Source organism: Anabrus simplex, chromosome 5 (genome assembly GCF_040414725.1).
Source record: "Anabrus simplex isolate iqAnaSimp1 chromosome 5, ASM4041472v1, whole genome shotgun sequence".
Classification (NCBI taxonomy): Eukaryota; Metazoa; Arthropoda; class Insecta; order Orthoptera; family Tettigoniidae; genus Anabrus; species Anabrus simplex.
In genome coordinates, this window is record NC_090269.1 from 239,348,293 (window position 1) to 239,372,116 (window position 23,824).

A 23,824-nucleotide genomic window follows, 5' to 3' on the forward strand; every position below is an offset into this window, starting at 1 on the left:
ATGAAAGCCTTCAACAACAAATACAACATACTAACAAGCAGATATATGGATATCGAAATTAGAAAATGATTTGCTAAAACATTTATTTGGAGTACTTTATTATTCAGCTGCAGGAGTTGGACAATAGGCAAACAGAACAAAGGACTTTTTTGGAAAAAACAGAAAAGAGGAAAATTAAGTTTGTAGACTACATATTAAGACACCGCTCATTTTTGGAAGCAATAATGAAGGGAAAGACCCTGAGAAAGAAAGGAAGAGGAAGACCAAGAGTAAAGTACATGATGAAGTAAAGAGCAGGATGGGTTTAAAAGAGTTTCCAAGAACTGAAGATAGCAGCAGGGAATAGGAAAGATTAGTTACAGCAACAAGGGGTAATCTTTAGTAGTTCATGATGATGAGTATATACCTGAAAAAGAAGTAGTGTTAATATAATCTGTGACAAGCTAGAAAGAGCAGTGAGCTTACCTCCTCCTGTGCAGGTTGTACGTGCCTCCAGTCTCACCCTCTTCCTCACTCCAGCTCTCTTCGCACATGTTGTCCCTGCCCGAGTCCTGAGAGTCCAGAGTTTCCGAACTGTCAGCCCCATGCAGCCTCAAGTCTGCTACTGGCTGTACAGTCACTCCAGACACAACAACACCGCGATACTGAGCAGACCTCTTTCTGCTTCCATGCGACAATCTCAGAGCGAGAGTCTCTTCACCGCAGAGGCTATTCACGATCCCATCGTCATCCTCGTTTCCATTGTCGGCAGCGTCTACAATGTCTGTTGGGTTAGGTATCCTATTCCCGTTCAGCATTTCACTCACTTTTCTCCCTAATGTTTCTAAATGATCGTCATCACTGCATGTAAGCCTCACATTACAATTAGGTTCAGGGTCAGGACATTGGCTATTACCGTTGAGACTCTCAGCATCAGACAATTTTGATTCTTGAGGTACAGGATCTGACTGTGGCAAAACAAAATGCAACTGACGTGATGCATAATATGGATTTGGACTTGTTTCGGTCTCACTAATGTCCATCATTTCTGTCTGAGTTTCATTATCCACCAGGATGTGCTGCAGTGGATCACTCTGGTGGCAAAATAACACAAAGATGCTTTAGTTTCAAGAAAGAACACAGCTAAAGGGAAGTCAGATGCAAGAACGGTAGAAGATCTTTAACAATATAAATTATTATAGTTTATATTAACCAAAGATAACCTAAATTATGAATCATAAACACAAATATAATTCAGCTATTCATCAGTTGGTAGTTAAGCTGTTTGATGGTTTACTGATGCATACCCCATCTTGATCTTGATGCAGTTGATTATGGAGAAAATATGAGATGAAGATATGATTGAAAATGTGACGTGTGGCAGAGGCCTCCTCCATCTAGCGGGTAACCATTAAACTTGCTTCTACTAACGTTACTTTTTGTCCTGATAATCAGTCTGCTAATAGGCTACCTTTCATACTGTGTTCTGTGTGCCCTAGGAGCTAATACTTGAACTATTGTGGAGTAATGTCGATTTAGGGGTTTGTTCCCCCTCTTGAACATCTAAGTTGGCAATTACTGTGCCCAATTAACAGCCAACTCGCTGTACAGGAAAGGATCACTCAGTTGCCTTGTCATGGTCTTCTTGTTTCTCTCCTCATGAAATCAAGACCTCTCTGGGCAAAGGTAGTCACGAGTTTCTCAGCATGTAAGATTGTAATGAAAACTCTGTTGGTGGACGGAGATGTTTTTAAAGGTTCTTATATGTAAACATTAGGGTATACAATCTTCACATTTTCTTTCTAAATTTCAATCATGTAAGCTATCTAACGTGTTATCCAGCTAGTTCTTTTTGTCTTACAGGACTAATCTAGATGCCAGTATCTGGCTATTAACGTCACAAGGATGTACAAGTGTTGACCCTCATTTCGCTTCTTTTTTTCTGTTGCTATTGGCTTTATGTCGCACCGACACAGATAGGTCTTATGGCGACAATGGGACAGGAAAGGGCTAGGACTGGGAAAGAAACGGCCGTGGCCTTAATTAAGGTACAGCCCCAGTATTTGCCTGGTGTGAAAATGGGAAACCACGGAAAACCATCTTCAGGGCTGCCGACAGCGGGGTGCAAACCCACTATCTCCCGAATACTGGATACTGATCGCACTTAAGCGACTGCAGCTAGCGAGCTCAGTCCTTATTTTTCTTTCACTGAGACTAGGCTTATTAAAAATTTAACCTACCGGTACTTTAAATATTTTTAACTGTCATTTTCTCTTCTCCCTAGTCACAGTTTACTTAATAATTATTTTCTAGTACTCAGCATTTGTTATCCCCTTAAAGAATTTATTGTCCCTAATCTTTCTAAGCCTACTGTTAATTGTTACCTCATTCATTTATTACTGGGTGAGTTGGCCGTGCGGTTAGGGGCGCAAGGCTGCGAGCTTGCATCCAGATATAGTGGGTTCGAACCCTGCTGTCGGCAGACCTGAAGATGGTTTTCTGTGGTTTCCCATTTTCACACCAGGCGAATGCTGGGGTTGTACCTTAATTAAGGCAACAGTTGCTTCCTTCCCACTCCTAGGCCTTTTCTATCCCATCATCGCCATAAGACCTATGTGTGTCGGTGCGATGGAAAACAAATTGTAAAAACATAATCATTTATTATATTATTAAATCTTTATTGTTTTTGTATTGTTAAAAAAATGAACATTTAAAGGAAATAGTTTTCAGGCTTAATATATCAATTCAAATTTCTTAGCCGCTTTTATTATCTTGTACACCTCTATGCACCCCTATGTCCTGCCACTTCTTATATCCCACAACCTGCTTACCATAACAGAAATAACTCTCAGTGTAATTCGGGACCCATCATCAACAACAGCATATTTTCTTATTTAAGATTATATTAATTTACTTCATTTTGGTTGTCTTTTTTGTACACTTTTCTAAACTGATGTATCTCATATTTTTTGAGATAAAACTGGTTTTATGGCTCCCTATACATTATTAAATTTTAACAAGTAGATTATCTTACCTTCCTGTCGCGACTGGGACTAGCTTTGGACAAAGCTGGGCTATTACCACTACCAGAGCCAACCCGCCTGTGACGAACTCTCCTCTGCCTCAGAAGCCGATCACTCCCTACCCCGCAAGTGACAATGGATTTGGCTTGGGAGACATCTTTAACCACCAGAGTTACTGGACTCTATAGAGTGGAGAAACAGATTTATATTTAAAAGCCTGCAATTTCAGAACAAGTCACAAGTCACAAACATGATCTTAAAGGGATAACTTCTCTGAAGAGAGAAACTGGTAACAAAAGAAGAGAAAACTCTACAGGGTGAAGAAATAGATTTACATTTAAAAGTTTGCAACATCAGAACAAGTCGGTCATGAACATGAACTTAAAGGAATAAATTTTCTGAAGGGAGTAATGGAGGACAGCTAAAACACTACAAGGGAAAAGATAAACTTGCATAATTCACACACAGATCAAAAATGGATATACTTTGACATTTTTACTGTTATTTCTATGATACTTGCCTCATCAAATCACTCTATTTCAGAGTTCATTATATTTATTATCATGTATTTATAAAATATTGTGATACAATTAAAGAATGGAAGATGAAGAAAAGGCAAGCCTCACTTACAGTACATATTTGTCTCTCTATCTCCTTGAATAAACTACATGCTAGGTATTATACAGTTTATAATATTTCCATAGTCATTAATATTTACAAGAGTTATCTACAGTTAATTATCTCACAAATAAATGTACGCTCTTTCTCTCTATAGTCTGTGCTCTATTCATATGTGCTTAGATCTCCATCTGTTTCCTGAATAATAATAATAATAATAATAATAATAATAATAATAATAATAATAATAATAATAATAATAATCTGGCCTTGGCTACCATGGTGTGGTGCCATCTAGGTGGTCTGCCTTGAAATTTTAGCATTCCAATTGTGCTGCTACAATGAAAGAGAAATTCTACTGGAACCGATATTATGGCCGAGTTGATTTAACATTTTCGGGCAACGCCAAGTGTGGCTACCTCAACCGGGATTGAACCCACGAATATGGGATCATGAGTCAGACACTACCACAGATCCAATGAAGCAGCTTTTATAGCTTGTAATGCAGGGATGGAAATTATTTTGGGTTAGGTGTGTTGTAGCATAAAATCCATGCACCATTCTAAATCAGGTCACGATTTCCTTATAACTGAAAATCTTCCTGCTGAGAAACTTAAAAATGAACAGAACAACATTTCAGGATAGGAATGTAAGTGACTATATGCAGAACTGAAGATGTTTACATAGTGTTGCATACCAATTTGAATAATCTAAAGTAATAAGTTATGATTAGTTGTCTAAAACATCAATGATGGTTGAGTAACTATTCAGTATATAGCTTACAAAGCTATGTAAGATGACAGGACTGCCTGGCCGAGGTGCTAAAGGCATGCTCGGTTCACCCGGAAGACACTTCCACTTCCGGAGGTGCACATGGCCCTGAGGTTCACTCAGCCTACACCAAAAATTAGTACCAGGTTAATTCCTGGGGCAAAGGGCAGCTGGGCATACAGCTAACCACTCTACCTCACCAAGTGACGAGGTTACAGATAGTGGAAGCCTTTACCTTTCACTTTTCTCAGGGCCTTCATGGCCTGTAGTAGATGACTTTGCTTTGCTGTGTAAGATAATTAAACATAAGCTTAATTCCTAAAGGAAAGATGATTCAAGTCATCCATAAATTTATTTTTGAACCAAGTCTCTAATGTATTTTTACCTTCATGCTAGATCTGATATCCAGAGTAAAACTTTGCTTTCAATAGAGCACCTATATGCCTAGGATTATAACAAGGAGAGGACAAGCATAGTGTGTATAAACATTACAGCAGTGGTCACATCTTATTAACTCATATACACCTACCCACAGCTAACAGCCTTCAGGTGAGAGACTCAGCTCAGTACATACATCATGCGAACATAGGTGGAGAATGTTTTTTCTTGAGGTTACCAACAACAACCAGCTTGTAGTTTTACGAAACTGTTGATTTTGTGATCATAGCCATATAACCTCTTTTCATTCATTCATTCATTCATTCATTCATTCATTATTTATTTATTTACCATAAACCTTTACAGTATCTATGGAAGGCCAGGGGAAAAGGACAAGCCCCCCTACACGTGGTGCCCCCTGACCTTTGAAATAATTACCTAAATCCTAAAGTAAAACAGTCATATACACTATTTACAGGTAAAGTAACAAAGTATAGGCTAATATAATATTTCTCATTTATACAACCTTTCACTCCCTCATTCATTCTTCCACATATTCACATGCATTTTCTCACCGTATGTGCTTCCTAACATAACATTTAACTATATTTACATTTCTACATTTAATGTTGGCAGGTAGATCGTTCCAAAGCCGTGCTGAACGAGCAAAGAAACCTAGTTTGTAGGACTCAGTTCGCGCAAAGGGGGGTATAAGACAATAATACCAAACCACAAGAATCCATGATGTAATGACCAAGATTCAAACAGCTTCCTTCTACCCTGATCAGAAGACCAGGACAATGCCACTCAGCTATCACATTCCTCAATATCAAGGTCCCGTGCCAATAAAGATAATCATTAGAGCGAAGCATATAATGATTTTGCATCATTCTTCTATGAAGGTTGAATCAATACTTGCATGTGGTTGAAAAGGAATGCATGAGGGAGTTTTTAAAAACTAATTGTGATCGATAGAAAATATGAGTTTTGTCTGTACATTGCTTGGAATTTAAAAAGAATGGTATTTCAGTATTGGTTGTGTCCATAGTCACAAGGAAATGCCCTTTTTAATATTCTGTCATGTCTGTCTGTCTGTCTGTCTGTCATGTCTGTCTATCTGTGTAACTTATATGGGCATCACGAGAAAGTGGCTGAAGAGAATTTAATGAAAATCAGTATGCAAAGTCGAGGAATGAAGAACTACAATCCAGGCTATAAATAATTTTATTCACAATGAAAGTAAAATGGTAGTTTAGGGGAAGGTCTAACATTAAATTCTCAAATATTTATGTTATTAGTGGTCCTATCGATAAATTCTACATAACTAAAGTTATATAGAATTAAATTTCTGATCATTTATGTCTTAAACATTTTTACTGTACTGGCTATGATAACAGAGATTTTCATGAATTTTGATTTCTGTTGCTAAGTCCAAATCAATGTCAAGCCACGAGAAAATGGGGGAATGGAATGTAATGAAAATCTGCATTAAAGTTGAGGAGTTGAAGCTGTGGAAATACATAGAAATCCTAACAATTTCAACAGGGACACCGGCTATCAATTAAGAAATACCTGGTTGCCAGCCATAAAGAATTTACGTAGATAGTTTCCTTTCCTGCCCCTTCACTATTGTTATTTCGTTTCAGTGTTTTCCAAATTTGTACGTTCCTCGTTGCCAGATGTTTCATTCCAGGCTTATGTCTATATCTTACACCTGTCATATGTTACGCAAACACGTTATGTGAACTGCTTAGTCTGATTGTGATGGTTCGGTCAGCTTCCGCTTCGAACGCTAGCGTTGTGCCACGTCCTGGGGTACATCTAGTGGTGAATGAATGTACCATATCCACTTCTACTTCTATTATAACGTTCCAAATTCAGAAGTGTCATTGTTTAAGAAGCCTTTCTCGTGGACAGTCGAGAATTCTTCTGAGGACGCAGAGCACAGTTTTTCTGCGAAACGTTAAGAATTTCACCTTATTTTCTTGACACGGCACAAGCCCAAAAACGTATACAATATCATATATATACGGTATTTGATAGGGACAACTGAAACTCGAAATGTAATTTTAAAACTTCATAATACTTGTAATTCATGTAATTACCTATTTAGTAGGAAAATAACTTTTTAGAGTAACAGAGTAATACATTTAGATAATGTTCTTGCTCATTCTTTTTTAAAAATATGTATTTTTTCTACTATTTTTAGGCCATAAATGCATTTCTTATTTGGCATTTACTAGCAAATTATTGGTTATTAAATCCCTTGCCCTATTTATTATCTATCAAAAACATTTGTATATGAATTTGTTTATCTTGTCCAAATCATACTATTGTAGATGAATTCTGGTGATTTCAAAACCGTGTAGTCACCTAGCTACAATCTTCTTTTTTCCTACAATTTTTTTTGCTTGGGGCTTTACGTCGCACCGACACAGATAGGTCTTATGGCGACGATGGGATAGGAAAGGCCTAGGAGTTGGAAGGAATCGGCCGTGGCCTTAATTAAGGTGTTTTTGCCTGGTGTGAAAATGGGAAACCACGGAAAACCATTTTCAGGGCTGCCGATAGTGGGATTTGAACCTACTATCTCCCGGATGCAAGCTCACAGCCACACGCCTCTACGCGCACAGCCAACTCGCCCGGTTTTCCTACAATTTACTTTATGTTGCACCAACACAGATAGGTCTTACATTGATGATGGGATAGGTCTAGGAGTGGCCGTGGCCTAATTAAGGTGCCGAACCAGCATTTGCTTGGTGTGAAAATGGGAAATCACAGAAAAACATCTTCAGGGCTGTCAACAGAGGGGTTCGAACCTACTATCTCCCAAATGCCACACAGCCACTTGCTCAAGTCACCTTGCTACAGATGAAATTTGTGACAGCAGATTTTTTGTTGCATTTAACTGACTTGAGAACAGTAAATAAATTACCTCAATGGACTACTTTCAACTGCTTTCTGCATGACTGTCGTCAGCAAGTGACTCTCGGGACAGGAACACTTGATATTCTGTGTCCATTACCAAAATTGCAGTTAGAAAGGTAGTTTTACATGATGTAGTTTCATTTGAACTATGCCTGAACATTGAGAAAGCGAGTGTGCTTATAACATTTAAATCTAAGAATTTCATTTTTTGTCCGTATTGAACTGAGAACGTAAGATAGGTAACTGCCAAGTTCATCTTGAACCTAAGTTTTAATGTGTGCAATTTTGAGAAGATTGTTTCTGTTGAATCCTAACTCATGTTTGTACTACACTTGCACCAGTGACATTTAATGAATAAGTGAACACAAATCTTTCAGTGCCAAGCTCATCTCGAGCTTACACAAAGTTCATATTGTGTTACATGTATTTCAAAAGATTGCGTTTATCGAGTCCCGTGCTTGTACAACTTTATTTCACCCTTCGCAGCCTGTTTTGAATTGACACTTAGTGAAAAAGTGACTACAAATTTGAATCCTTAACTGTCAAGTTCATCTCAATCCTAAGTTTTTTAAAATGTTATGTGCATTTTGAGACAATTGTGTTTGTTGAATCCTAACTTCTGCTTATACTACACTTGTGACATTACATAAAATAAGTTTCATGGTCCGTATCGCACTTCAATAGATTCACAATTAAGTATTTATTATTTTCCACCTAGTCGATACAATGATTGCTTACGGCAATTTAATGGTTAAAAGTGGTACATGTTTTGTATTTTATCAACATCTTCAGCCACAATTACCTATAATCTGTATAATTTATAATTTGACCTTTTTTCATGAATTATTAAGAAAAGAATATTCATTTAGGACATACTCTCTATAGAATATTGTACAAGTGTTTCCTTGACAACTGCTTTCAATTGTAGTAATAATTTATATATTTTCTCTTGAGTTTTTGTTTGTTTTAATGTTGTCAATCTTATGTTAATTTTAAGGATACTTCCTCTTAAGCATTACTTTGTCAATTTTATATATTTTTCATCTAAACAGTGTTATGTGGCTGAAGATGTTGATAAAATACGAAACATGTACCACTTTTAACGATTAAATTGCCTTAAGCAATCATTGTATCGACTAGGTGGAAAATAATAAATACTTAATTGTGAACACTTGTGACAGGCGACATTTAATGGAAGTGTGTCTGAAAAATTTGAATCTTCAATGCCAAGTTCATCTCGAACTTCTGTGTGGTTTTGTTGTGTTGTATGTTTTTTGGAGGATTATGTTTTTGAGTCCTAACTCATGTTGGTACAGTTTCGATTCACCCTTCATGGACCATTTTGATGACTAACAATTTCTGACTTTGTAATTCACTATTTTATGTCTCTTTTACTCTTATTTAATCATAATGCTGTAACATTCTGTGTAATGTACATGTCTACATGTATACGCCTATTTCTCACATTTTGGCTGAAGATGACGCTAAATAGTGCTGAAACTAGTTCCAAGTAAAAATATGTTGTAAATAAATATTATAACATTTATTTGTATTGAAAAGGTGGACCCTTTAAGTTACCTATCTTATGTGTTTACAACACACTGATTTAGATGGTTAACACATAGCAGACCATCCCCAACCTTTACTAGGGCCGTGCAAAGAACCGTCACATCCCATAACACGTTTTGTCCTGATACTCAGTCTGCTAATAGGCTACCTTTCATACTGTGTTGTGTGTGCCCTAGGAGCTAATGCTTGAACTATTGTCAAGTAATGCTGATTTAGGGGTTGGTTCCCCTGTGCCCAATCAGCAGCCACCTCGCTGTACATGAAAGGATGAGACTCTCACTCAGACTGTCGCATGGAAGAGAAAGAGGTCTGCTCAGTATCGAGGTGTAAATCTGGCCATTTTAAAATAAGTGATAAATCGAAACGGCAATTCCTTTGATACATATTTCTTAACTAAATTCTTTATTCTTACTTTCATATTAATTTTCTGAATATACATTTTTAGCAGTTATTCACAGTCTATTGTCCTCGATTTACTTATCAAACATTTTTGAATAGATACCTATAAAGTACTAAGTTTGCTAAGATTATCAGATCACACAATATTTTAAAAGCCAAAACACATTTACACCCTTCATCGGTGGTTTGAAATACGAGAAAACTAGAAATCAATTTTTCCGGGCGAGTTGGCCGTGCGGTTAGGAGCGCACAGCTGTGAGCTTGCATCCGGGAGATAGTGGGTTTGAACCCCACTGCTGGCAGCCCTGAAGGTGGTTTTCCGTGGTTTCCCATTTTCACACCAGGCTGTACCTTAATTAAGGCCATGGCCGCTTCCTTCCCATTCCCAGGTCTTTCCTGTCCCTCCATCCCCATAAGATCTATATGTGTCAGTGCGACGTAAAGCAAAAAATCAATTTTATAAAAAATATTTTGGAACGTTTAAGCCCAGATTACATTAATATTACTCAAATGCGTAAGTTTAAATTGAGCAAAACGAAATGAATTAAGTAGATGTCTTTCGATACATTATGGTATGGCGGCAGAGCAAATAGTGCAAACTCACAGAACTTTTTCATTCTTCTCCGCGGATGGTACTGAAGTGTATGACAAGATTCATCTTCAAAGCATCAGGCACGAAAGACCTCCGATTATCACTTAACGCATTCTTGTAAGAAGAGAAGCTCCTTTCTACGTCTCAAGACGTTATTGGTGCATATTTAAATAATATTAAATCACGGCTGTCAAGTATGCACTCATCTTGAAATGTACTGGTGCCTTCTCCTCTAAGAACATTATTTATCTTGCACACACAGCGAAAAGTGCCACTTCGATTAAGCGCATTTTAAAGTTTCCATTTTACACTGACGACAACAGTTCCATGTAATTGTTGTGCTGAAAGTTCAACACTTCTCACAATTTCAATACTTGCATGAATTTCTAAGCTAGCAGCTTCTAAACGAGTAATTGCACTCGATATAATTCCAAAGTTAGACTTAATATATGCCAGACTTTCTGACAAACTGCAGGAAAACAATTCCTGTGCAATCTTGATAGAAGAGGCAGGGTATTCCACTTGCATTAACTACAGATGTGATATGGAAAAGCAGTTTTGTGAATACTAGTTTCTCATTTGGAAAGTTCACAACGATTTTGCACAGCTACAGCTGTTGCCAAACTGCTGAAATATGACTGAAATATGACCTTTCTACGAAATTAGCTCAAAATATGACCATATGATAAGAAATGGCCAAAATATGCACTTATATGACAAATAAAAATCACTTAATTGTGACGATAATCACCTGATTTGCACCAAAATCCAATCAGGCCAGAAAATAGAGACAAAGAAAAAACATGACTTTTCCTAAACATCCGAGCCCTACTCATCATCATCACCATAGGTCGGTGATATGTTTTCCGCATTGTACGTTCTCATGCACAACCAGATCCCGGGTTTGGGTTGCTTGTGAATATGTTCACTTGTTTTTTCTCTTTGATACTCTTGATTTGTGTCCCTATCTGTTGATTAGTTTGAGAATTATTAGAAAATACAAGAAATGCAGTACTGCACAGCAATCTTCACATCATCTTGATAGAAGTTGAAGGAACTGTTTTTCACTTGTTCTCAAACTTTATGAAAATGAGAGCAATTTCCAACTCGTAACAGTTTTTCATCTCCCACATTTTTCTTTCTTGGAAAAGTACTTCCCCTTAAAATTAGTTCAAACGATGAGTTTCACACATTTCTTCACATACCCCATGAGTCCAGTTCTGTGGAGACTCGGGACTAGTAGTCTGCTGCTCAGGTGATGTAGGAGTGGAGTGATTGAAAGGTCTCTTCTTCTTCAATAGCTGCCTCTGCGGCTTGAGGGTAGTATGAATGATACCAACTTGTTTCTCCCGTCTGAAACACATACAATCAATTTGTTATCTCAACACAAAATGGCACAGACTTCATAAGAAAATGACATGTATTTTTATAATTCTTTGAAATGTCTATGTTCTTAAGTAAGTGATATTTCTTTACTGTATTTCACCATTTAAACATTCACCTCAGGGCACGGGTAAGGCCCGTCGTTTCTGGAATTTGAATTAGACAAGAAGTCACACTCTGTAAGTACAGTACCTCCAATGTTTTAAATAGCTAAGAAATATGTTTTAACTAGCATTATCTTTTCCTTATTTTAGTCACTGAAAGTGAAACAATACATCACAAATTCAAATTCTTTCCAGACCACAATCGATTGTAACAGTCTGACTGAAAGTGTTCAATGGAGATAATACATTCAATAATTAACACACTTCACAAAGTGATAGATCCAGGTGATAGGAAAATAAGGGGTGTACAGAATTTAAAGGGGTGACGCCGACGCTGAATTATTTGGTAAGATAATCAGCTATATGAGGAACGACACACAAAGGAATACAATTACAGTGCATGATCTTGATTTACAAAATGGTAACTGAGAAAGTAATGCGAATATCAGGAAACGTGACCAACAAATGGTGAATAAGTTAAACTGAGAAGGATAGCTGAATCAGAAAATGATGGAACCAACTAGAGGGAAATATATTCTAGAAGTGGTGCTGATAAAACCAGATGAACTCTATAGTGAAACTGATGATAGAAAGAAATGTTGTAAAAGTCGGACTATTAGGCAATACCATATGGCTAATAAGAGGGGAATGGGAAAATTTTTAAAAAGCAATTATGATCACTGGAAAATGGTAAATAAAGATGTAAACAGTGTATGGGATGGGTTTAAAACAATTGTTGAGGAGTGTGAAAACAGATATGTACCTTTAAAAGTGATAAGGAACAGTAAGGACCCATTATATTATAACAGGAAAATAAAGAGATTAAGAAGGAAATGAAGATTGGAAAGAAATGCAGTTAGGAATCGTTGCAGGAGTAAGGAGAGATTTAAGGAACTCACTAGAAAATTGAATTCAGCAAAAAAATCAGCTAAGGATAACATGATGGCAAACATAATTGGCAGCCATATGAATTTTGAGGAGCAATGGACATATATAGATATTTTAAGGCAGAAGGAAAGATATTTCAGGGATCACTAATGAACAAGGGGAGTGTATATGCAAGGATTTACAAAAAGCAGAGGTATTTAGATTATATTAAGTATTCAGATTAGGCTATACAGAGTTGTCAGAAACAATGTGAACCGATTATATGAGCATTACAGCACTGTTCATACTGGTAAGTAATTTGAAAAAATTACGTCGATATCTCGCGCCGTTGTCATTTTATCAGCTGCTGAAGTTAGCCGTTCAGATCGGTTCGTGCATGAATTCAAATGGGCTTTACGAGGCGGTGTTGCAGGTGGTTTGGTCGGGCTTGAGAGCCGTGCCTTGAAGTGAGCATCAAACACTAACACACCGTGGGTTTCAGCCAAAGCCACCTTAGCTTGCTTGCTGTGGGCTGAGCCTATCAGCAGGGAGGTCCTTGTTCAAGTCCCTCCCCTGGAGAAGTTTATTTCTTCTATTGGAGCTCTCAAGCTGGTCATAACCCACATGCAGATTTAGCAACACTCCCTCACAAAGCCCATCTTAAGTCTACCGCGAAGCGATCTGAAAGGCTAATTTCTTCAGCTGATAAAATGACAATGGCGCATGATATTTAATTTTTTTTTTTCAGTAATTTATCAGTATGACTAACCTTCTACAGCTCTTATACATGGTTCATGTTGTTTCCGACCACCCTGTGTTAAGATTGTTGGAGAAAGTATAATGTCCAGGTTGAAGAGGTGACTAATACTGACAAAGTACTGAAATTTACCTATGACAATAAAGACATTTATTAAAGTTGAAGGCTAGAAAAGCAATTGGGATTGACAAGATTTCTGGGGGATGTAGTGCCATATCTGAAATAATTATTTGATAACTGTTACATGAAGAAGCTATACCAAAGGAATGAAGAGTTACTATAATAGCCTCAGTGCACAAAGGAAAGGGCGATAAACACAAATCAGATAATTATAGGCCAGTCAGCTTCACATGTGTTATTTGTAAGCTCTGGGAAAACATTCTTTCTGATAATATCAGACATGTTTGCAAAATTACTAACTGGTTTGATAGAAGGCAGTTTGGGTTTAGGATCCCAGTAAAAAATATAAGAACAACAATAATAATATTGTTATTCTATCTGCTCAATGGTTTGACTGCAACCTTGGAGAAGAAGTACAAGGTGAAAATAAATAAATTCAAAACAAAAGTAATGGAATGAAGTCAAATAAAGTCAGGTGTTAAAGGAAATAACAGATTAGGAAAGGAAGTAAATGGATATTGTTACTTGAGTGGCAGAATAATTAATGATGACAGAGGTAAAGAGGACATACAACATAGATTAACACAAGCAAGGTAGGACTTTTTTTAAGAAAAGAAATTTGCACGCTTCGAACATAGACATACAGAAAGCTGTTTTTGAAGACTTCTGTGTGAAGCATGGCATTGTAAGAAGAAAACAAATAGAAGTTTTTGAAATGTGGTGTTACAATTTGCAGGTTGCACTGACGTAGATAGGTCTTAAGGCGATGATGGGATAGGAAAGGGCTAGGAGTGGGAAGGAAGTTAGTGTAGCCTTAATTAAGGTACAGCCACAGCATTTGCCTAGCGTGACAATGTGAAACCACAGAAAACTATCTTCAGGGCTGCTGACAGTGAGGTTCGAACCCACTATCTCCTGAATTCAGGCTGATAGCTACGTGACTCAAACCCCACAACCACTTGCTCGCTTTACAGAAGAATACTGAAGGTGAAATGGGTGGATCGGATTATAAATGAAGGTCCTGAATTGAACTGCTGAGAGAAGAACAATAATTTGTCCAGAAGAAGAGAGAGGTTTTGAGGGAAGTGTCCAGGGTGAGAACAATAGGGGTAGACCAAGGCATGTATATGACAAAAAGATTACAGTAGATTTAGTAATTACAAAAAAGCAAAGCAAAGTTATATCCGTGTAGGCCATGAAGGCCCCTGGAGGAATGGAAGGTAAAAGCTTCCACTATACGTAACCTCGGCACTTGACGGGGTAGAGTAGTTGGCTCTACGCCCGGCCGCCTTTGCCCCCAGGAATTAACCTGGTACTCATTTTTGGTGTAGGCTGAGTGAACCTCAGGCCCACGTGCACCTCCGGTAGTGGAAATATTGTTTCTTAAATTTCCGACTTCCTGACGGGGATTTGAACCCACGTCCTTCCAGCCGAACCGAGCACACCTTTACCGCCTCGGCCAGACAGTCCCTTTTAGTAATTACAGTATATAGAAATGAAAAGGTTATTCTAGGACAGGGTAGCCTGAAGAGCTGCATCAAACCAATCTCTAGACTGATGACCCCAAACAACAGTTATGACAAAATATTACTAGGACAGTTGTTTGTTGGGGAAAGGATGAGAGCGGAGTTTAGTAGCAACTTGAAGCACTGGTATTGTTCGTTATTAATTGTTGTGGAGAACATCCTAAATGCCACATGCAAAAAATACTTTTCTAACAACAAAAAAAGAAATTTAAGGAACCAGTTTAACACATGAAAAAAACAATATATATTGATCACTGCAGAAATAATTTTGACAATCACTATTACCAGACATGAACAAGAAATAATATTTTTATCGAGCACAAGAGTAAAACCATTGCCCTGAGACATGTAGACTCTGTTGGAATCAGATTGTATAATAAGCTTCCAAATAAGATTAAAGATATTAGTCCTGTCAGTTCATTTACCACAGCTTTAAAAAAATCTCCTGCTGAGTAGCTGCTTCTATAGTACAGAAGAATACATTATGAAGTGCTGGTAATGATGCTATTACTTATTAACTTGTAAATGTTCTTAATATGTAGTGTATAGCCTTAAAAATAAGTTAATGTCACATTGATTATGTATTATAAACACCACACTCATAGATTTATATTTTTATTTTGTCTTGTAAATATTGGTTATTAATATTATTTATTATTATTTTAAAAAATTAAGATGTGCTGTCCTAACATTGAGGTATTTGGTGTTTCTGTTTTTTTTCTTTTCTTTTTATCCTTTTTCAAAATGTTATTAGTAAGAAATCACTTGACAACTCCTATACTGCTGGCATATTTCAAAATACGTAATTGTACAGTCTATGGAAGCTAAATAAATGAATGAATGAAAAGAAAGGCTCCTGGTCATGATAACATCCCTCTGGAACTGATTACAAAATGGAGGTATACCCTTGAAAACTAGACTTTTCACATTCATCCTCTTGATTTAGGAAACTCGAGAAGTATCTGACAACTTTCACAGTTCACAGAATATTCAACTGTGACAAAACATAAATTTCTACAGTTCCACACAAACTTCCCAAGGTGGTGTCATCTTATGAATGAATTGGCTAATTTGTGTGTGATCTTTGTTAATGTATACTCTTTGCTGCACACTGTGTATACTCTTGGACATAATGTCATACGCATTATTGTTTTTTGTTTTGTTTTTTTCATTTCAATGTTATTTCTTGTGTAATATATGTGTGCAAATTATTTGTAGTAGTGTATTGTTTCTAAATAAATGTGGAATAACTTACCACAAGAATATTCCAAATATTTATAAAAGTACAGTATGTTGTTTATGGGCAATAAACTACTAAGTGCATACTCTTATCTGCCTTTATCCTATTTATTATTCAGAAATTATTTCAAGTCTAATTCTAATGATGATGGGTAGTAACCTGAGATCATACAGTTCTCTCATTATTAGTTATACATTTTCCATCCTTAAGACTAGTTTATTTCCTAGCTGATCGAATCTCTTTATTAATCCCACAAGAGCTGTGTCTATCATCTCATAGTATTTTCATCTATGGGTCTTCCACAGATTCACATGCATGAGCAGGTTAAGATCCGGTAAGTCTTATGATGAAGTGCTGGTAGATCTGTTCCACTGCATGTTTCATTACTGTGATTCATCCTAACAACATGTAGCATTGCAAAAGAAATTAAAAACTGACCTGAGATATGACACAGAAAATTATTGGATAGGACACGCTGTAACTGTTCACTCTCCTCATCAAGACACTTGGGGAGATGAAAGTTAATACCTTGGGACACATGAATATCAAATAAACTATTTGTGGCTTGCCCGCAAATTGCCACGCAAATAGAAACAATTAACATTCCATGGTTTCCCATTTCTCTATGTGATGTTTGGGCGCCAGGATTACAGTTTTAAACAAAACTGTAAACCAAAATTTATATTTACTAGCATAGAGACTTATACTTAAATCACAGGGGTAGGATTTTAAATAACTAACCATTAAGTATCGCTTAAGAAAGAAAATTAACGCAATATAAAATACAAATGAATTTATTATACAAAAAAATGAGATGAATCAGAAAAGTTCCTTAAAGCGTGGAGGAATTTAGAATTTACTTTACTGAATTTACTAATTGCTTGCTTTATCTAATTGAAGCTCACCAATTGCAGCTTTCGTTGAAGTCATCTGGTTTCCGTGGTTACTCATTCTCTTCTTCTCGATGTAGATTTTGCTCCATGGGCATCCTTCCTTCCTTCTCTGATGTAGTATGGGCTATCTGGACTAACACACCCTAATTGCCTAGTCATTAAATTAGACATTGGCCCTATACTTGTAAAAACTGATCAGAGTTGATCGTATGAGGAGAAAATTCAGAGATATGAATTTTTCCATATTAGTAGAAATCTCAATCCAACTGAGCTATACTATTTATACGGTACAGACTTGTACCAAATTCCGTAGACTTGAACTAAACATAGTTCTTCGTCCAGAAGATTTACTGAATATAACACAAGCCGTAAGCTTGTTTCGTTTCACGCAGATCCGATAAAACAACCGCAACTAAGTACTGTATCAAAGCGAGCACATACCGTCTCAAAATCAATAACATCGTTCACAGTAGATGTTCACAGTAGTTTTAATAGTAGTTAGGATCACAGCAGAAGTGGTAGTTAGTTAGGTTGATCTTAGGGTCAGGTCCCGTTCTTGTGGTGAGCATCTCTATATATCCGGGCTCACCCACACTCTTGGTAACAGTTCAATCTCAAAACTCATATACAACGAAGTATCTGATTCGATAGATCGAATTATCAACTCCCCTTCTCTTCTTTCTTGACAAGTCCAGTAGGCGTGGCGATGATGTAGCTGACCAGCTTGCAAGCCTCGCGCGCGGGTCGCTGTTTACTTCTTGGTGCTCAAGAGTTAAACCCATGAGTCATGTAATTTTCCACGCTATAAGAATAACCTTCTCCGTGTACACAAATATGAGATGAAATGACAACAACTATATTTCAACATATTAACCAAATCCAATACATAATAAATTCCTATCTTTCATAATATAATAATAAATAATAAATGATGTTATAATATATACAATATGATTGCAAAAACCTTATTTACAAATGCTTGACGTAGAATAAATATGTTATTACGAATAATTGCTGATGGCGGATGAACTTGATATCAAATGATATCGCGTAAAACGATATTATATTAAATTAGTAGGGCTGGAGAAGCCTGGACGGTTACAACGCTGTGTCTATCATCTCATAGTATTTTCATCTATGGGTCTTCCACAGATTCACATGCATGAGCAGGTTAAGATCCTGTAAGTCTTATGATGAAGTGCTGGTAGATCTGTTCCACTGCATGTTTCGTTACTGTGATTCATCCTAACAACATGTAGCACTGCAGAAGAAATAAAAAACTGACCTGAGATATGACACAGAAAATTATTGGATAGGACACGTCCCTTCTGTCACCCCTCTAACCATGCCCATGGCTTGCATATGGGGAGATTGAAGAATGGATAATGAATATGAGAGAGGAGAAAAACAAGACCATGGTGGTGACAAAGTGACAAAGAGAAGAAAATGAAGGAATGAGAATCAGATACAATGATTTTGAAGACATTATATAGGCTTTTGGGCTTATGCCATGTCAAGAAAATAAAGCGAAATTTTGAAGTTCAAAGATGCCTTTTACAAGAAAGTAAATGAAAAAATAAATATGGAAAAGCATCTGGATAAAAGGAATTATTATTGTCATTTAAAAAATTAAGTTCTGTGAAGGGAACCATACTTTAATTTCATCACTTGCGAATATTGAATTATTCAAGTTCCTTAGGTTTTTCAATTGTGAAATGAACAGTCTTACCAATACGCTGGTAATTTCATGATTAAAGAGCAAGAGATGATTGTTATAATTATTAATCTTGTTATAATTATTAATCTATATATATAAAAGTGGATGTTGGTATGTTTGAAATTAATAGACTCAAAAACTACTGGACCGATTTCGCTGAAAATTTCACTATTTGTTCTTATTACTCCTGGGAGGGTTTAGGAAGTGGTCTGAATGAAATCTGATAGGTAGTTTTGTTTTGATGACTAATTTTGTGTAATTAATTTCATTCCAAAGCCGCACCAAAATTGGATCAACCTTGATGGATAGCTTGTCGCTAGGCTACAGCAACTAAACTCTGTATCATGATACTCATCACCATCATCAGTTTACCTTTCCAGCAAGCCGGGTAGGGTGTTTGAAAACGAGCATCTTGCAAAGTTGCCTATTCAAAAAGATTTTGTTGTCCACGACAGATTTCCAATTCAATCCTTTTCTCTCCATGTCTTCCCTCAGTTGGTCCATCCATCTTCTTCTTGGTCTTCCAGCTGGTCTTCTACTTGTTATTCTCTTTTCCAAATAAGCACATGGTAACCTTGTGCTATTCATTCATTTAACATGTCCAAACCATTTAAGTCTAGATGACCTAAGTCTTTCCTCCATCGATTCAGTTAGACCTACAATAAGTTAGATCGGATCTCATCATTTTTCACATGATCAAGTCGTGTCTTTTGGAGGGCAGTTCTAAGAAATTTAATTTCACAGACTTGAATCATGATAGTCCGGTAAGAAATGCTATATATAGGAGGATGGGAACACACCGGCATGTTTTATGAAGTACCTTTCCATATCACCTCCTGAACCACTGGGGAAATTTCTACCAAACTCAGCACACTCATGGCTTACTATCTTGCTGTGGGGGTAAGCCATCCCTAGCACCCCAAGGGGTGGGAGTGGGAGGTGGTGGCATATAAAGATAATCGAAAATGGTGTCAAATTCATAGTTTTCGGGGTCGCTGGCATAAACAGTGACACACTGGATGCCGTTTAATTCAAAGTTCAGCCCCATTAGGATAGCAGATAATAAGAAAATGTTCAAATATGACCGAGATTATGGATGTACGTATTCCAGCATAGCTCTCAATGAAACTTGGTACAAATATGACTTACTATCTGGAAAAAAAAAATGTGTAGGCAAGACACCCCTAGCCCTACGGGAGGGGTTGAAATATAACAATAATCGAAAACGACTGATATTAGCATCGAATCCATAGTTTCAGGGGTTGCTAATATGGAATGTGACACTCTCGATGCTGTGTAAGTCAAAATTCAACCCAATCGGAATGGAGATTAGATGGGGTGAAAAAGAAAATGTCCAAACTTACCGAGATTACGGATGAATGTTGTATGTTCCAGCATAGCTCTCAACCAAACTTAGGAAATATATGACTCACAAAGGGCACTAGGAAAGTTTTGCAATGTGAGTGAATGCTTTAGACGTTTTCAAAATAATTTCCACCACACTCAATACACTTCTCCATACGTCGAATCCAGTCAATGAATCAACTCTGCCACTTTTCTTTGGTTACATTTTCACACTCTTGATGCCATGCTGCCAGAAGCTCCTTATCAGATGCAAAACGCCACCCTTTTAGCTTCATCTTCACTTCTGGGAAGAGTGTGAAGTCACATGGGGCAAGATCAGGACTGTATGAAGGGTGATCAAGTACAGTCAACCTTGATCTGGCAAGAAAATCCATTGTTACATTAGCACAATGTGCTGGAGCATTGTCGTGATGCAAGAGCCAAGTGTTGAGCCGTGACCTTGGACGAAGCTGCTTGAGAGCCTGGATGACCTGAGCCAGACAAGTCTCACTGTACCACTTCACAGTAACTGTCCTTTGTGTTTCTAGCAAACCCGCATCAGGATGCACCGTTTAGTGAAGAATACTGCAATCATCCTTTTCTTCACTGACCTTGACTTTTAAGCAGTCACAGGAGTACTCTCATCTTCAAACAGCCACACCTTGTTCTAGGATTTTGGTGGGACATCGTAATAATAAAGCCAAGTTTCGTCACCTGTAATGATGCTATTGATGTTATGCGAAGTCCCATTTTCAAACTGTTTTATCATTTCTCGGCATCATTTCACTCGATGTGCCCTTTGTTCCTCTGAAAGTGAATGGGGCAACCAAAGGGAACAAACCTTTCTAACATGGAGATGGTCGTGTAGAACTGAATGAATAGCTGGTGCAGGGATGTGGAAGGTCTCTTCTACCTGCCGATATGTCAACTGCCTCTCTTGCTGCAACATTTTCCTCACAGCTTCAATGTTTTCCTCAGTCACTGATGCAGACGGTCGCCCAGAACGAGGATCGTCTTCAACCCCAAAATTTCCCCTCTGGGACTCTTTGTACCAGGGAAAATTGTTGTCCGATGTGGACAGTCTTTTCCCAGCACAGGAGTCATTTCCTCCAGGCACTGATCAACAGTTAATCCATGAGCAAAATTGTAGTGGATAATTTTCGCGATATTCACCTTTAGATCACACTGACATCTTAACTTGCTTTCAATCCCACTGCTTGGTAACAACTGGTGTGAAGATCGCGCCTTGCTGTCTTCTAGACCGGTTTTCACCCCTCCCCATAACAGGGGTGTCCAGCCGACTGTTTTTGCATATTGCAAAACTTTCCTAGTACCCTTTATTCTATCTGGAAAAGTTACTGTGGGGGTAAGACACTCCTAGGGGAGGGGATGAAATATAAACATAATCGAAAATGACTGATATCCGTGTAATGAACCGTAACACTCTGGATGCCTTTTAAGTCATAGTTCAGCCCCAGTCAAAATGGAGGTTGAGAAGTGTTGTAAGGAGAATATCCAAAATGACCAAGATTATAGATGCATGTATGTGTGTATGTTTTAATGTACCTCTTAACTGAACTTGGTATATATGTGACTTACTCTCTGGAAAATCATACTGAGGGGTCTCTTGGAGCAGGGCTGAGGGAAAATGACATAAAAATAATCAAAAACGATCCATGTTAATGTCTGATCCATAATTATCTGGGTTGCTGAGATGAATAGTGACACTCCAGATGCTGATTAAGTCTAAGATTAGCCCCATCGGCATGAGAAGGGGTGAAAAAAGGAAATGTCCAAAATGATCAAGATTATGAATGTATGTGTGTATGTTCCAGCATAGTTCTCAACCAAACTTGGTACACACATGACTTACTGTACTATCTGGAAAAATACTGTGGGAGTAAGACCCAACTAACACCCCTAGCAGAGGGGTTGATATGTACAAATAAGTGAAAATGACTAATATTGATGTTGAATGCATGGCTTTAATTGGGATACTCTGGATGCTGTTTAAGTGCATGTTCAGTCTACATCGGCATGGGAGTTGAGAAGGGGTGAACAGGAATATGTCCAAAATAACTGATATTTGTGTTGAGTTCACAGTTTTTAGGGTCCCTAACCTGATTGGTGACAGTCCCAGTGACATTTGAAATCGCGTACATCATACTGTATCTATTGCGTGAGGCGTAAATACATATAGTTATAACTTACTTTCGTAATTTGTTTGAAAAGACAGCTACTTCCCTGACAGTCTGGGCTGCCGGAAGGAAATGGTTTAATGCAAAATTATAATCTCAAACTAAAACTTAAAAATCTTAAAATTAAACATTTAAAGAAAGTGCCTGAGTAAAACTGGGTACTCCAGTTAGTAATAATATATAAAGGAATATATGAGTTATATAGACAAGAAATGAGAAATGAAAACTTGACAGCACAATTGTAAGGAAGTTAATACAATATAATAAAGATTTCTTTCGCACAGGACCCACACGTGTACTTACTTCCGCAGTTCCTGCTCCCACACTTCAATCTGCTTCAGTTTCATCTTCAGTTCTTGTTTCTGCTGATCCACCTGTAAGTACCTGGCAATCATCTCCATGTACATGTCATTTACTCGTTCCAGTTTGCGCTCGTAGTGTTCACGAATATCCTGAGCATGTTGCAATTCCACATTACGTTTCTTCACAAGGTCATCAGGTTCATATTTTGACATGTGGTTGCTGTCCGACTGCATCGCACTCATGACCCCTCGTATTTCCTCCTTCCAGGTTTTCTGTAAACAAGCAGGAAATTTCTGAATTTACCAGTACTCATTGTGAGAACTGCTATGAGACCAATCTTCAGTTTCCACAAAACATGATTTGAAAAAGTCACTTTATTTGATTTAAGTAATGGAAATGAACAAATAAGTGAAAAATCAAGCTACCGTATATACAGAATTTAAAAAAAACATTAAAAGGAACATACACTAGGGTAAACATAATGGTTTTAGAACTTTTTGTACCCAAAATCTTACACCACGGACATTTTGTCGTTGACATTCTGTCGCATTAACACTTTGTACCAATGGACTTCCGGTCATATGCTCAATGTGTACTATCGTATTCACAAAGACACACATAGGAGATACTGTCAATTGTGTACACTGTTTTATTTACAAATTATACACACACATTATTAATGAACCACCATCCTGAACTCGACTGAATCAAAGAAGAAGAAGAAGAAGAAGAAGAAGAATGCCAAATTAGCATGTCAACTAACTACCAACACAACAAAATCACAACATGAGTTCACACACTTGATTAACGACTTTCACTAGCAACAACTCGCTAGCTGTATTCCCAAGACTGTTTCTTTATATAACTTGCCTGACCAGGCTTCTAGAAAAGTATGACACAAAATGCTTTCTAATATCTTCTCGAGTCCCCAATAACCTATGTACAAATGAACAGAACAATCTCTAAAACTCGAGTAACAAGGTGTGTTGTTATGGAATCTTACCCTGTGTTGCACAACATTACATTGGATTTATGCGTGATTACAGAAAAAGGCCTTAGATTCCTGAACTTCAAAGGGTAAGTTGCACCTTCGGAGAGTAAGCTGTTAGCCTCAG

General features: G+C 37.4%; 1 protein-coding gene across 2 annotated transcripts in view; it reads right to left on the reverse strand.

Moving 5' to 3' along the window:
• Nucleotides 1-23,824, reverse strand: part of wnd (wallenda) — a 314,722-nt gene that overhangs the window by 10,073 nt on the left and 280,825 nt on the right. For both annotated transcript variants that reach the window (XM_067147300.2, XM_067147299.2), the window contains exons 7-10: nt 22,710-22,981; nt 11,463-11,610; nt 3,014-3,184; nt 466-1,073 (exon numbers count right to left, since the gene is read on the reverse strand). In XM_067147300.2, the coding sequence (XP_067003401.2) occupies nt 466-1,073; nt 3,014-3,184; nt 11,463-11,610; nt 22,710-22,981 (1,199 nt within the window). The remainder of the gene's footprint in view (nt 1-465; nt 1,074-3,013; nt 3,185-11,462; nt 11,611-22,709; nt 22,982-23,824) is intronic.